Source organism: Dermacentor silvarum, chromosome 2 (assembly GCF_013339745.2).
Source record: "Dermacentor silvarum isolate Dsil-2018 chromosome 2, BIME_Dsil_1.4, whole genome shotgun sequence".
Classification (NCBI taxonomy): Eukaryota; Metazoa; Arthropoda; class Arachnida; order Ixodida; family Ixodidae; genus Dermacentor; species Dermacentor silvarum.
In genome coordinates, this window is record NC_051155.1 from 83,496,501 (window position 1) to 83,512,949 (window position 16,449).

The window sequence follows — 16,449 nt, forward strand, 5'->3', positions numbered from 1 at the left end:
AGACGGTTCATACCTTTGTGCGCGCTGTGCTATCGCCGCTAAGTTTCCGTTGAAACGATGGACAGCACGAAGGTCACTTCGCTGGCTGCTGCTGTCGCGCTTCCTGAAGCGAGCGTCTCGACAACGAGTGTCTGCCGTCATCGAGTGGGATGGGTTCATGTTTGCCTGGCCGCTGGCACCATGCTTGTTAATTTAGTTAGTAAGCAAATATCTCCAACTTTATACGGCCAATAAAACTACTATCCTTACTTCGTATAGCTGTCTCCTAATTTGCTGTCGCAATCGATGCTTCGTCTTTCGGGAGAAACTGCGGATTTTTCAATTGCGGGAATGCACTTTGTTTAGCGGTGCTTCACCGCAAGGTATAACATCTCGACTATAAGGAGATGAACGGAATAAATTAGGTTGCACCGCCAGGGGTAGCCCTAAGAGGGTCTCCTATGGTGCCCTCAAAACGAGCAAGGAACGCTGTGACCGTGCTACTTTCGCTAACTGAGGTCATCAGGGACTCAGTGAAACCGGTCATTATGCGACGAAGAAGCATTTATTCTGTCACGACATGCTAAGCCTCTCGACCACAGGAAACGGCGATAATTTAGGAGTTTCCTGCGCCCGCGCTACAGAAAAAATTCAAATGCGTCATGACAGTGAAAAGCTAAACGTCTTAGGGTTTGATTTTTGCTGCCTCATATTGTTTCTATCGATTGCATGCTTAGCTGCCGGAGCCGTTCATATCAGGCTAATCATGCTTAACTGCAGCACATGTCACGGTAGTGAGACGCCCCGGCCGACTAGAGGTAGTTGTACAAATCCAAGAAAAGGTGAACCAATTGGCATACTTACGCATGTCGCAAAATACTTCCCAAGAAGAGACTCTCTGGCCTCTGAACGCATTTAGGTAAGCCCGTTGAGCCCGTTGTCCATCCCACGAATTCGCTACCGCCGGCGGCAAATTCCTGGTCGTCACAGTGTTGTTGGTGTTCGTCGTTGAATTCACAGACGCTGGTGAAGCCTGGCTTTTTCTGACCCACCAGAAACATATCCTGATCGAGGATAAGAACATAAAGAAGAGAACAGGAGATCAGCACGGAATGAATTACTTATCTTAAAGGACATCCGCTAAACGGCCATGGTGAGCGAAAATTCCTATAAAAGCAGGTCAGTCCCAATTAAGGTCATTCAAAGGTTCACATCTGGAAAAAGAAGAAGTTCTCCGAGGCGCTGGCCCTGTTATTTGCTGCTCGCCTTTTACTTCAGTTTTACTATTTGTCTACATTGTGCCTGGACTTCATTACTCAGAAATTGAGTGAGAAGAAGTGAGCGACCTACGAGCCCATTGGAACCAGGTACGAAGCCTTCACTACCTTCTCCGTCGGAGTGTCTCCAACCGCTACGGTGGTAGGCAGCCGAGAACGGCGGCACGAGCCCTATGACCGCCAGCGTGTTTTGAGGCACATGAGTGCAACGCAGGAGCGCGTCCAAGATTCTGCCAACGTGCATCATGCGAATGATATCATCAGGCCAGCACGGCTAGTCCTTGAACATCAAGGTGCTGATGGCCCGCCTCCGGTGACCATGGTGGAACCCAGCGAAGGTGAGAGCAAGAGACCTCGTCTTGAGGAAACTCACAATCAAGATAACGAAAATACTTCAAACTATGACTTAAGCGATTATGAAGACATTGAGTGTGATGAAGCACCTTTCACATCTGTGACCTACAAAAAGAAAAGAAGTGAAGGAATCCCAGTGGTATTCCGCCCGTCAGAAGAAGGACACACTTTTTGGGAAGTGAATCCAAATCGTGTTTCCTCAGAAATTGTGTCGGCGGCAAAGGAAAAAGTGCAGTCGTTCCGAGTAAACGAAGACGGCAGTTTCTCAGTGTCTGTTGCCTCAGTGGCATCGGCGAAAAACCTGCTTTTACTACAGGAAGTAGCAGGACTACAAGTTAAGCCCTACATACCGGCTTCGTACACTCGAAATGTCGGGAAGATTTATCATGTGCCACTTCAATACACTGAAGGACAACTGCTCGAGTTTTTGAAAGATTTTGGAGTAATATCAGTCCGCCGCCAAGCAAGATACTATCGTCTGGAGGATGGTACCGTTAAATCCCGCTCTTTATACAGTGTAATCCTTCACTTCAGAGATGACAAGCCTATGCCTCAGAGAATCCACTTGGGATTCACCAGCCACCCGGTGAAAGAGTACCTTGGTCCTGCGTTGAGGTGTTATAATTGTCAGAGGTTTGGACACCTGGCAAAAAACTGTCGCGTATCACGTCGATGTAAAATCTGCTCCGAGAACCATGAGCACACTGAATGCAAGTCTGTACGACAGCCTAAATGTGCAAATTGTACGGGTAACCACACGGCTTCCTTCTCAGGATGTCCACAGAATAAGGCCGCATCCATACTACGCAAACATGAACTAATTCATGGGAAACAACCACGACACAAGGAGCCTCTTTCGAATCTTGATGCAGTAAGCCCAGCGAAAAATCGTCAGTTTACAGCAACTGAACAGAAATCAAAAGAACCATCGTATGCGTCGGCATTGAAGCAACCAGCTGGGCAAGAGTCGCAGAGACAGCGGACTCATCATTCCGCTACCACCACTGAAGACCACACATCACAACAATATCAGCGACCTAAGCTTGGACAACCTCAGCGACCCTCTCAGAGCATCCCTCAGCGAACCTCTCAGAACACCCCTCAGCGATCACCGCAAACGGCGGCCGGAAGATCGACATTCCAGGATAACACCGCGTCACTCAGTGTTGGACAGATGATTCTACCTATGCTGTTTGCTGCAATTCGAGCAATTGTCACAGCTCTACCTCAGGCGAACAAGCTTCCAGAGGTAAAGGCACTGTTGTCTATGACACCATTAATGAATCAAATATCCACATCAGTGCTACCGGATGGCAATTATGAATAGTCGTTACGAAAATGTCGTAATATTTCAGTGGAACGCTAATAGCCTTCGATCCAAATCTGCTGATTTTCGCTAGTTAGTTGCACAATATAGCTTCCCTGTATTGTGCATACAAGAGGCTGGTGTACGTGATGATTTTCGTATTTCTAATTAAATAATATATAAAAATATGTCGTCCATCGGGAAACAGTAGAACAATGCTCTGCGTTCGAGAAGATTTGCCCTCTCACCATATTCAATCAAGCAGTTGGGATTTTCCTGAATATGTTGCCTGCAAAGTATATCTCGCAAAAAATGCATAACAATCGTAAGCATATACCTGCAAGCATCGAGACGTATTACGACTGATGATTTGATTAATATTTTGAGCATCACAAGATCAAATATTTTCATATGTGGTGACTTTAACGCACACAACGTAACATGGGGGAGTAACCACTGTGATGCACGTGGGAATATCGTTCAATGCGCCGCGGAAATATGCAATCTGTCTGTATTGAATGATGGATCTGTGAAATTTACGCGTGGATATCGCTATGCCAGTTGTATAGACGTAATACTATGCTCTAATGATCTTGTTACCGATACTGGGTGGACAACAGATGCAGAAACACGTGGAAGTGATCACTTCCCAATTCTTATATCACATCCACGGTTAAAAAGCACTGCGAAACGAGAATACGTGGATATAACAAATTGGCAGCTCTTTCGTCAACACTTATCCAGTCGAGTAGATCGTGAAACTGACGTAGAGACACTCACATCAGTTATACAAGAAACAGTGAAATTGTGTACGAAACAAGTGTCCATTCCTGATGAATACACATCAGTTGATGGAGAATATGAACACTTGAGAGCTATAAGAAGAAAAGCAGAAAGAGCTTACCGCCGCAGTGTATAGAAGCGTATAGAAATTCGCAGCAAGTCCACTCAGTCATGCGAAGACGACTACAACTTATGGAAAAAAAGATGGCGTGAATATTGCAATACGTTGTCTCCCTTGACGCCAGTTCCTCGAATATGGATGACTATTCGTGTATTAAGCGGCCCTGTTGTTCAAACACAACCATTTCGTGCTCTCTCAATAGCCACGGATACTTCAGAATTAGAGATTGCTGAAGAATTCTGCAAGATTATAACTAGAACAAGCATTTCTATTACTTTTCCTGAGTTTCAAAATTCAGTTAAAATGGCAAAACAAAAATTTTTTGCGTGTTTTCAGTCACAGCATGTGCAATTAGACTATGAATTCTCTATGATTGAGCTAAAATGTGCACTTGCGTCTTGTAAGACAAAGACTGCTGCAGGTACAGATTCCATTACATACAGGATTGTCAAAACATGGGACCTAATGGTCGATTGGCACTTTTGGAGTTACTGAATGACTTGGGGAAAACGGAGTATGTCCCTGACTCTTGGAAAACAGCACGCGTGATACCAATATTGAAGTCTGGTAAAACTCCTCTATCTCTTGAGTCTTTTCGTCCTGTGAGCCTGACGAGCTGTCTGTGCAAGGTCATGGAGAAAATGATTGACACTAGGCTGCAATGGTGGTGTGAGCAAACAGAAGTACTCCCAGATCACATCACAGGATTTCGAAGGCGGCGATGCACCATGGATTCAATTTTGGATATCGTCATCTATGTTGAATATGAACGAGCTAAGGGAAATGTCACAATAGCGGTTTTTTGAGACATTAAGCGAGCCTTCGACACAGTCAGTCATGCTTATATATTGTGTGGTCTGCTAGAACTGGGAGTCTCTGGAAGGACGCTACGGTGGATATCCAACTTCTTGAATGGCAGATCAATATCTATTCAAACAAGCGAAGGAAAAAGTTCCTCTCATAATCTTAGTCAGGGAGTCCCACAAGGCAGTGTCTTAAGCCAGTTTCTCTTTAATTGTGTAATGGCGGATTTACCACGGAGACTTATACCTGCGCTACACTCTCTATATATGCGGATGATGTTGGTATTTGGGCCTCTGGTTCATGTGCTAGCCTTGTTCAATCAACTTTGCAGGAAGGCCTAAGCATTGTGGACAAATTCTTAAAAGAAAGGAATGGAGCTGTTTTAAAGTAAGACGGCTGTGCTACCATTTACCAGAGGATGCCTAAAAGACTTTCAGCTTTGCCTTAAGGGGCAACGTTTAGACATAGTAAAACAACACAAATTTCTGGGGGTTATACTAGACAGACAACTTTCTTGGAATGCTCACATTAAAACACTCGAAGAACAAATAAGCTCAACCATAAATGTTCTTCGCCGCGTAGCACGCACGACATGGGGAGGGTCGGTTTCTTCTCTACTGAAAGTGCATAATGCACTTGTAAAGCAAAAAATTGCTTATTCTTCACCTGTTATGCATAGAATCTCCCGTTCATCTGAAGAGCGACTTCAACGGTTAATAGCTAGGAGCCTTAGAGAATGCTTAGGTGTTCCCCGAGCAACCTCAAGTGCCTTAGTAATTGCAGAGGCACGTCATCCTCCATTCCCAATTATGAAGACGGTTGAAACCTGTCGACGCTACTTTCGCGTTTCAGTGCAGCACAAAAGGCACCCACTAGCAATTACACTTATTGAGAGAGACAGGGCGAACATCAATACTGTGATTCAGGTGCAAAAAAATCTACTACCACACAACGAATTTTGGATCTCAGATATTTCCTACCCTCCATGGTGACTTGTCGCCCCAAAAATTGAACTTTCGGTTGACGGAATTATTCGCGAACGAGACATGTTTATCCTAGCAGCCCAACAACTGGCGCTGTACCATATATACTTTCGCTACCCTGGATATATTCAAGAGTACACAGACGGTTCTTGTCAACCAAATTCTTCTGCAGCTGCCTTTGTCATTCCAGAATGGATCCGAATACAGACGTTTAAACTTTCTCACACGACATCATCAACTACAGCAGAGCTTTTTGCTATATTGTCTGTGTTACGATACATAAACTCAACGCAACAAGGGAACCAATGGGTCATCCTTTGTGACTCACAAGCAGCTTTGTCGTCACTTCGTGGTGGCATCAGCAATTCCCAAAACATGGCGTTAGTTTATGAGACACTAAAGGAGCTCACAAAGGCAAGTGAAAAATCTCCCACAATACTGTTCTAATGGATACCTGGGCACTGCAATATCCCTGGGAATGTTGCAGCAGACATGGCTGCTAGACAAGCGCATATTAATACCGACACACACGGTCCCCCTCTAACGCAAGGAGAATTGCGCCACATACTAAGGCAGATCTCCGTCCGTGGTTGCAAAGCGACATGGTTTGGTCAGAACTCGAAATCTTTAGATTTATTTCACATTGACCCTGCACTTCAATTCAAAATCCCGTCCACATTAAATACAACCAGAGCCTTCGAAACACTCATTCACCGTCTGCGGCTCGGTACCGCGTACACAAAACATTTTCTCCAAAAAATTTCAAGAGCTGATAGTCCGGAATGCACTTGTGGCCACGCGGATGAGGATGTGCAGCATCTTCTGTTAGAATGTCCGCGACACGATACACACAGACAACGTTTAGCACGTTATTTAGAGACATTAGACCGCAGGCCCTTCAGCCTCAGGAAGATATTAAATCCTTGGCCAACATATTCGTTGCAAAGACGAGCGTAATGGCCCTCCAACGATTTCTAGAAGCCAGCAATATTCTCGGAAACTATTGAAAATAGTGTTTATCTGTGATAAACTCACTCTATGGTCAATTCGACACCTGGGTTCATGTAGTTTCCTTCGAATCGAATCCATGCTATCTTATGTCCCGTGATTTTAGTATAATTACGTGACCGGACTTTGTGTTTACTTTAGTGCAGCTATGTGACTGAACTTTGTGTGCGCTTTTTCTGAGTGGACTTTCAGTTTTAGTGTGACATTAGTGTACTTATGTGACTGCATTTAGTGTTTAACTTAATGCGCCTTTGTGACTGAACTTTGTGTTGCTGGGTTTCTGAGTTGACTTTCAGTATTAGTGTTGTATTAGTGCACTTATGTGACTGGACATTGTGTTATTGCGATTTGGAGTTGACATTTAATTTTAATGTGTGTAGGTTCATTCTTTTTTTTTTCATACCGCTATGGGAAAAGGAGTAGCCGGCGCCAATTACCGGCGCCAACATCTCCTAAATACCATATAATAATAAAAAAAGGTTCACATCATCGAAAACTTTTAGCTGCCTTGGTTAAAGCAAACTTTCCGAGGAAGAAAACATGGAGGTTTGTAAAGAAATCCCTCGCTCAAGATTAAGCATTCTCGCTATGAACCAAAGCGCACTGATCGAAGAAAACACAAATGAAAAAAAAAAGAACTGTGTGCAGACAATCCATGATAAGTGTTAGTGGCCGAGCCTATTAGGCGACAACCGCAGCGATAATGGATTAATTATGGGTTTCGAGGAGAGCCCAGTAGACGAAACAAAACGTTCAGTGGCAATTTAGCGGCAAATGCGTGGGTAATACGTCAGCATTACGTCGCACATCTTTGAAATGCCCGATCCATTGTTGAAACCGCGTTCAACAGGTTGTATGCTCTCGTTCGGGAGGCCCCTCGACCCACCGCCTGCTCCTTCGAGAAGCGAAGTGCCATTGACGGTGGTCCGGAGCAGACCAGCGCCAGTGGCAATATATATATATATATATATATATATATATATATATATATATTGTGCTGAAGGCGAATGACCGCGCTTCGATGTCTGGGAAAAGAAGACGACGATGAGTGTGGTTGTTGTTGACGCTGTAGCTCGCGCTCGCCAGTAACCCGACCTGCCTTTCGCATAGCTTTCTGCAACGCCACGTCCAAGCCTGCTTGAAGACCAACACCCCCATTTTAAGTGGTGGAGGTAACGGGGTCCTGTTCATCCTGGAACTTCGCAGCCGCACGCTACCCTCAGCTATCACCATGACTGATCCTGGCCCATCGCAAGCTGTTCCCGTGCCAGCGACAATCCACAGTGCTGGCGTGCCCCGACAACGCGACCGACCTATATTTAGCGGCACCGACGACCAGGACGTGGAGGATTGGATCGTCGAGTACGAACGAGTGAGCTCGTGTAACAAATGGGATGACCACGCCAAGCTCACGAACGTTCACTTTTACATCACTAATGTAGCCGGCCTCTGGTTCAAAAACCATGAAACCGAAATCACGAACTGGTCGACCTTCATGGCAGCCGTCGCGGAGGTCTTCGGTCGTACTGCCGCGCGCCGGCTTCGCGCGGAACAGCGCTTGCGCAGTCGAGTCCAACGCAGGGAGGAAATGTTTACAAGCTACAACGAAGATGTTCTCTCCCTGTGCAAGCGCGTCGACCCATCTCGCACCGAAGGAGAAAAAATAACGCAAATTATGAAAGGAGTCGACGACGACGCATTTCAGATGCTTGTCGCTAGGAACCCCTAGACGGTAGCCGACGTGATAAAACTCCGTCAGACTTACGACGAGCTGCGAAAGCAGCGTGCGCCCACGCGCCGTGCTGCTCAAGATACAGCAGACATTTCCACCCTTGCCAACGACGCCACGGCTGATCACACCGTTTTGCTACCACACATCAAGCAGTTCATCCGCGAGGAAGTTGCACGTCAACTTTCCCTTGTCGCCCACACACCTGAGCCAGCGCCGTCACCTTTAGACCCACCTCTTCGTCACGTCATTGAGACGCAAGTCGCCCAGGTACTACCAGCTGCCCCTCCGGCGTTGCCTGTCACTACGCCACTAACTTACGCTGCCGTTCTTGCCAGACTACAGGCCCCATCTCTTTCTGGCGCCTACCGGGCCACCGGGTCCTTCTACACGTCGCCGCCACCCTCCCGCATGGTTCCCCATCCTTCTTCGACCACCGGACCATCTATTGTGAATCCGTGGTGCACCATTGATAACCGGCCCATATGCTTCGCATGTGGTCTTGCGAGCCGTATAGCCCGCCACTGTCACCGTCGGAGCTTCCGCTCTCAACATGGTGTGGTTTCGCCAACCTATCAAGGTGCTCAGCATTCACCACGAGTTTCTTCTCCTGTTTTCTACACGCCGTCCGTATGACTCACGCCGGTCATCATCTCCCCGTCGCCGATCCATCTCCCCGATGATTCGCCGACCTAGCCCCGCACGAGAGGAAAACTAACAGCCGCAGTTCCCGAGGCAAGAACTGCGCCGTCATCGAACTCTCCAAGACCTCATTTTTACCCGCCTAACGAAATTGATTTATTGGTAGAAGGTACTGCCGTGCGTGCACTTGTCGACACAGGGGCTGTTTTTTCTGTAATTAGCGAAAAATTGTGCCGCGATCTGAGAAAAGTGACCACTCCGTTTACCGATGTTTCCCTGTTTACGGCGACCTCGCATCACGTCAAGCCTACCGCTCAGTGCACAGCCCGTGTAATTATTCAAAATGTTATGTATGCCGTTAAGTTTGTCGTCCTGCCCCGATCATCCTACGGCGTAATCCTAGCATGAGATTTTCTGTTTACTCATCAAGCCCTCGTGGACTGCGCTCGTGCCGAGTTCACATTGTCGACGCCGTGCCCTGACCTCGTCGACCACACTCCCCCTAAAGTGTTTGCCGCGGCTGACGTCCACATCGCCCCTTTGTCCGTCGTTCTGGTGCCGGTGTTTTCGCCTGCCGCCGCGAACTTTCGCCATCTGCAGCTCTTGCTCGGCGCCGAAACTTCCTCCTCCCGTGGGCTGTCATCAACTTCTGCATTGGTTCTGCGGCTATCTACGTGTGCAATGTATCTGAATGTCCGTCACTTCTCCTACGCGGCGGGTGTCTGGGGAGCTTCGAGACTTTTGACTGCCTTTTCGAGGATGCAATGCTTGGCGATAAGGCATCACTACCGATTTGTGCCGTCGCTCCTGCCGCTGGCACCGATAATCCTGCTAACATATCTTAAAAGCCGTCGATTCCGCCGTCACACCAGCGCAGCACAAGGAGATCGCGCAACTCCTGCAGCGCTTTCGAGCCTCCTTCGACCACAAGCAGTCTTCCTTAGGTCGAACATCAGCAGTTGTTCATCGGATCGATACCGGTCAACAAGTACCATTGCGTCAGCGCCCATATCGTGTGTCGACTGCAGAACGCCGTGTCATCGATGAGCAGGTAGACGATATGCTGAAACGTGGAATAATCCAGCCCTCCAGCATTTCCTGGGCCTCTCCAGTTGTGCTGGTAAAGAAAAAGGACGGATCCATTAGGTTCTGCGTGGATTACCGACGTCTTAATCGCATAATGCGCAAGGATGTGTACCCTCTACCACGCATCGACGATGCCCTGGACTGCATACAGGGAGCAGAATTCTTCTCGTCCTTAGATCTGCGCTCGGAATACTGGCAGGTACCGATGGCGGAGGCCGATCGCGAAAAACGGCTTTTGTGACGCCTGATGGCCTGTATGAGTTCACAGTCATGCCCTTCGGCCTCTGCAGCGCGCCTGCTACTTTCGAGCGCATGATGGACACGATCCTTCGAGGCCTCAAGTGGCATATTTTCCTTTGTGATTTAGACGACATTGTGGTCTTTTTCTACGATTTTGCGTCCCATCTAACTCGCCTCGAACAAGTGCTCTCTTGCCTCTCAGCTGCAGGACTGCAACTGAACTTGAATAAATGCCACTTCGCCGCTCGAAAGCTTACGATTCTAGGTCATGTAGTTTCGAAGGACGGTATTCTCCCCGACTCTGCCAAACTTACAGCCGTTTCAGCGTTTCCTAAACCAAGTACCATGAACGATCTCCGCAGCTTTATCGGCCTATGTTCTTATTTCCGACGCTCTATCCGCAATTTCGCGATAATCATCAACCCTTTGACCAAGCTCCTCGCTGGCAGTAATAACCTTTCCGCTTGGTCTCCAGCTTGCGACGCCGCTTTTAACGAATTCCGCCGTATCCTTACGTCGCCTTCTATACTGCGACACTTCGACCCTTCTGCACCCACTGAGATCCACACGGACGCCAGCGGTGTCGGATTAGGCGCGATTCTTGCTCAACGGAAAGATGGGTTTGAAGAGTACGTCGTTGCCTATGCAAGCCGAACTCTCAACAAAGCCGAGGGCAATTATTCGGTGACTGAAAAAGAATGTCTTGCCATAATTTGGGCCATAGAGAAATTTCGTCCTTACGTGTACGGGCGCCCATTTGACGTAGTGACCGACCACCACGCCCTGTGCTGGTTGTCGTCACTGAAAGATCCAAGTGGTCGGCTCGCTCGATGGGCATTGCGCCTCCAGGAATACGACATCCGCGTCGTGTATCGCTCTGGTCGGAAACATTCGGATGCAGACGTCCTCTCCCGTTCACCCCTGCCTCCGGACCCTGTCTGCTTCACAAATACTACCTGTGATACCACCGCTCTTGCCATCTCTAACATGCCATCTGAGCAGCGCAAGTGGCTTCCATTCTAGACTTTTAGTCTGGCCGGACTTCTGCGCCCGCTTCTCGGACGTTGCGTCGGCAGGCTGAGCACTTCACCACTCGGGAAGACGTGCTGTACCGCCGGAATTACACCCCCGGCGGCCGTAAGTGGCTCCTCCTCATTCTTCGGCACCTGCGCTCTGAAATCTGCTCCACTTTCCATTACGACCCGCAATGTGGCCACGCAGGTTTCCTGAAGACGTATCCACGTATTAGGCTTCGGTACTACTGGCGTGGCATATACCGTTATGTTCGACATTATGTTCGGTCATGTTCCACGTGTCAGCGACGCAAGACTCCTCCTCAACACGCCGCCGGCCCCTTATTACCTCTACCATGCCCCGCCCGACCATTTGACCGCGTCGGCATCGACATCTACGGTCCCCTTCCAATTACACCAGACGGTAACCGTTGGATAATCGTTGCCGTCGATCACCTCACACGGTATGCCGAAACTTCACCTCTTCCATCGTCCACAGCACAAGACGTTGCCACTTTCATTCTTCACAATCTCGTCCTTCGTCATGGAGCTCCTCGAGAATTGCTGAGTGACCGTGGTCAGGGTTTCCTCTCCGACGTCGTCGCAGCATTGATTCGTGAATGCCATGTCGTTCACCGCACCACCAGTGCCTATCACCCACAGACGAACGGGATAACAAAACGTTTTAACCGAACCCTGGGCGACATGCTTGCTATGTACGTCTCGTCAGATCACTCCAATTGGGACCGAGTGTTACTTTTTGTTATACGTACGCTTATAACACCGCCATTCAAAGCACTACTGCATTCTCCCCTTTCTTTCTCCTTCACGGACGCAAACCTTCTTGTACCATGGACACTATTCTTTTATACCGACCCGACGCCTCCGAGTCCACGACTCTATCTCAAGCAGCTACATACGCTGAAGAATGCCGCCAACTTGCACGTTCATTCACATCACAAGACCAGTGGCGCCAGAAGCAACACCACGATGCCTCAGCTACGACTACGTGCTATGCTCCTGGCTCGCTAGTCTGGCTGCGTGTCCCGTCCACTACCCCTGGCCTTTCAACGAAGTTGGTCTCCAAGTACCAGGGTCCATATCGTGTACTTAAAAATATCTCCGGTGAACTATCTCATCGAACCGTTAGAACCGTCTTCTGACCATCGTCGTCGCGGCCAAAAAATTGTCCACGTGTCCCCACTCAAGCAGTGCTACGATCCCCCTGTGTTTTCTTGCCCCTAAGTCGCCAGGATGGCTCCTTATTCCGCGGGGAGTAATTGTACTGAAGGCGAATGACCGCGCTTCGATGTCTCGGAAAAGAAGACGACGATGAGTGTGGTTGGTGTTTACGCTCAAGCTCGCGCTCGCCAGTAACCCGACCTGCCTTCCGGTTAGCCTTCTGCAACGCCACGTCCAAGCCTGCTTGAAGACCAACACCCCCATTTCAATATATATATATGTATGTGTGTGTGTGTGTGTTGGTGTGTGTGTGTGACGCGAGCAGAAGGTTGCAGACGGAGACAAACACGGTCGCGAACACTCATTTATTCCGCATCTTCCTCTTTCCCCACTATTGCGCCGCACTGTCTGGTTCGTTACACACTTTCCCTGCCCCCCGAGGTAGTCGTAGGTGCAGGGGCGGGTGAATGAAAAGCATAAGAATGTGCAGTTAGCCCAATGTCTCAAGATGACTCTCTAACCCCTGGCAACTTCATAGAAAAATGTAGCTGTCCGGTAACTTCTCGCATAGCTCTGGTGGACTAGCCTGACTGTTGTGTTCCGGACGACGTCTGCATGCGCCGTAGCTCGTGAACACTGATCGTAGTCCACGTTCGGCTCCTGATACAAGTGCGTACAGTTAAAGCGCTAGGAAGTACCACGAACGGTGGTTGCTCTTCAAACTAGTGCGGATGAAAGGATGCACGTTGCGAGTTTTCTTTAGGATATTGCGCGCACGTGAGAGGTACCGTTGCCACATGAATTTCCTCGTTTCTAATGGTTGTAGATACGAAGTGTGTTAGAAAAATATCCGACCTTTGGCCGAAGAAAAAAAAACTGGCATAACTGGAGCATTTGAAACCTAATCACCCTCAAAGTAGTCTCCTTGGGACTCCATACACTTCTGCCAGCGGTGATGCCAATGTTGGAAGCATTCCGAGAAGGCCTCGTTCGAAATGGAGTGTAGCTCAGCTGTTGTTGCAGCCATACTGTCCTCTCTTGTCTAAAATCGCGCTCCTTTCGATGACCCTTTGATTTTGGGAAACCGCCAGAAGTCGCAGGGGGCCATATCAGGAGAGTGAGGAGCCTGTTGAACTACAGGAGTCTGGTTTCTCGCCAGGAAAGTCTGAATCAATTGCGAGGAATGTGCAGGAGCATTGTCGTGATGGATGCGCCAATTTCTTGTTGACCACAATTCCGGCATTTTGCGCCACACAGCATCACGTAGGTGACGGAGGACATCCCTGTAGTGCTCTTTGGTGATTGTTTGACCCTGTGGTGCGTACTCGTGGTGTACCACACCGCGGGAGTCAAAGAAAACAGTCAGCATCAATTTGACGCTGCTGCGTATTTGGCGGGCCTTCTATGCTCTTGGTGACGTGGAATGCTTCCACTGTGACGACTGGGATTTGGTTTCCGGGTCGTACCCGTACACCCAAGACTAGTCACCAGTGATTATGGTGTTCATGGGGTCGGGGTCACTGTTTGTGGAATCCAGCATGCCCTGTGAGACTTCGACACTAAGTTGCTTTTGCTCCACCGTGAGCAGCGTCGGCACGAATTTCGCAGCAACTCTCTTCATGGCCAAATCTTCGGTCATAATGGAATATGCAGAAAAGTGCTGATTCCCACCTCTCCCGCAATTTCTCAGATAGTCACACGACGGTCCCGCATCACCACAGCGTTCACTTCGGCAATGACCTGATCATTTCGGCATGTTGATGGTCGACAGGAGCGGGGCTCGCTCTTCACCAATGTGTGGCCGTCTTTACACCAGTTATACCACTCCTTAATCTGTGTGCTGCGCATAGCATCGTCACCGAAAGCCGTATGAATCTTCCGAATGGTTTACACTTGGCTGTACCCAAGTTTCTGGAAAAATTTGATGCAGTAGCGCTGGTCCAGTTGCTCCGTCACTTTCCTTGCAATAAAAGAACCGACGAGAGCACTCGCACTACCTCACTCAAACACTGCGTCCCAGCGACTGACGCTATCGGCAGGCCGGAAAAAAATCGCGCATGCACACGAACATGCAAGGTCGGCTGATGCAAGCGCGCTTGATTCATATCCATCAGGTGTTCGCAAAAAAAATAAGGTCGGATACTTGTCTAACAGACCTTGCACATGTTTTCTGAAATGACTGCTCGTTGTTCGAGTTGTCTGAGGCGAGAAAATGGCACTCGTCCTTTTCGCCGTCGCATGCGGTGGCGGCGTTGAAGAGTTCCTTCGTGAAGTTTTTTTCTACAAATACAGTGGTTCGCCTCGTCTTTAGTTGGCTAGCGAGTTCACTTCTTTCTTGGAGTCGCGTCCGCGTCTTCGTAGACGCTCTTCGTCGTTGCCTGTGCAGAAGTCGCCGTAGTGGTGGCTGAAATTGTTGATGGAGTTGATGTTGATCTTTCTGATAATGCGGCGGTAGTTGCTGAGGTTGTGTTTCCATCATATTTGACCTTTGATTTATCTTGCAAATCGCCGCGCTAATCTGTGGGTAGCTGGTGCATTGCTAGCTTGTGGGAGACTTGCCTGGTTGCAAAAGCATTTCATCAGGCTTCACACAAGAATATTACGAGTCTGGTGCGACGACATGATGAATGGGCACTATTGTCATATGGCAGAGTGTGACACTTAGGGCTCACGACGCTTCTGCAATGGCAGCGCTTCCTTGGGGTGTTGTACGCGGAAGAAAGTTTCTTTATTGCGAAGTGGTTTGGTCTCCAAATGCACATGGCTCATCCATAGCTGCTGAAAGAGTATTGTCTTCCTCGTGAAAAGAGCACATGCTGTTGGTCGTTTCCCTCTGACCTAGTGTCGCATAGCAAGTCGAATTAGCTTCATCAGAATAAGTAGTAGCTGCGCTTGACATGTGGCGTAGTCTTACAGCCGTGAAAAGGATACGTGATGCGAAACCTGGCGGTGGGCCATGCGTACAAGACAACTGTGCGAACGCGTCAGATGGTTCAGGCATATGCTTCCTGCGGCGTATCGAGAGCGCAGATGGTGAAGGTGGATGTGTAGTAGTCATCATCATGCTCGGTGTGCGTTTGTACATCGTCTTCTCGTGAGGATCATGACATGAGGAAATCTTCGCTGAACTGCTCATACGAGAGCTTGTTAGGCACTGATGATGATTGCTAAGTAGAGGCTGCGGGTGACTGCAGCGACGCAATTGAAACGCCTCAACTGTTGGGTAATGAGGGGTCTGCAACGTATACGTGAAATCGAGTGATCATCTTTTGTTCGATTTTTTTCCACGATTCGTTGTTTCCAAAGATGTGAGTGAGGTAGAAGCGAAATGCCTCACCGGTGACGTAGTCATTAAAGTTGGTGACCTTATCCCGTTCCGACCATGATGCAGCGGATGCGTGGAGCTCGAAGAGGCGGAACCAATCTTCCACGGGCCCATATCGTCCACTGATCCGGTGTACTTGGGTGTGTCCAAGGCTTGCGGTGATGCTTTTATAATGCTGGTCGGTGTAGGTGGTGGATCTCTGCGCTTGGGGTTCACCGCGTGGTGTTTAATACTTGCATGATGATGTGACCCTGATGCGGTGGCTGCCAGGTCTTTATCCTGCCTACATGTGCGACGCGAGCAGGTAATATATCTTATTGCCAAAACGTTGGTCATCTCTTGCCTGCATCTATATATATATATATATATATATATATATATATATTGTAGAGAGGAAGTTGTCCACATCGCGGATACAGCGCTTGCACCTGTTACAGATTCTTCACCTTCATACGTGAACTTGGCCATTGAAGAAGACTACGTCCTGCGTCCTGGTCACGAAGACGTTGTGTCCGTAACATCCCGGCAGATCGCCGACGGAGACGCTCTAGTCGCCCCTTCTTCCCGCTGTACTTCTCGTGGAATCCTCATTGCCGCCTGTCTCGTCCGGTTTTCAC

General features: G+C 48.6%; 1 protein-coding gene across 1 annotated transcript in view; it reads right to left on the reverse strand.

The window, feature by feature from the left end:
* LOC125943472 (uncharacterized) overlaps positions 1-16,449 on the reverse strand; it is a 77,218-nt gene that overhangs the window by 33,066 nt on the left and 27,703 nt on the right. Inside the window, exon 4 of the mRNA XM_049662805.1 lies at positions 844-1,043. Within this exon, the coding sequence (XP_049518762.1) occupies positions 844-1,043 (200 nt within the window). The remainder of the gene's footprint in view (positions 1-843; positions 1,044-16,449) is intronic.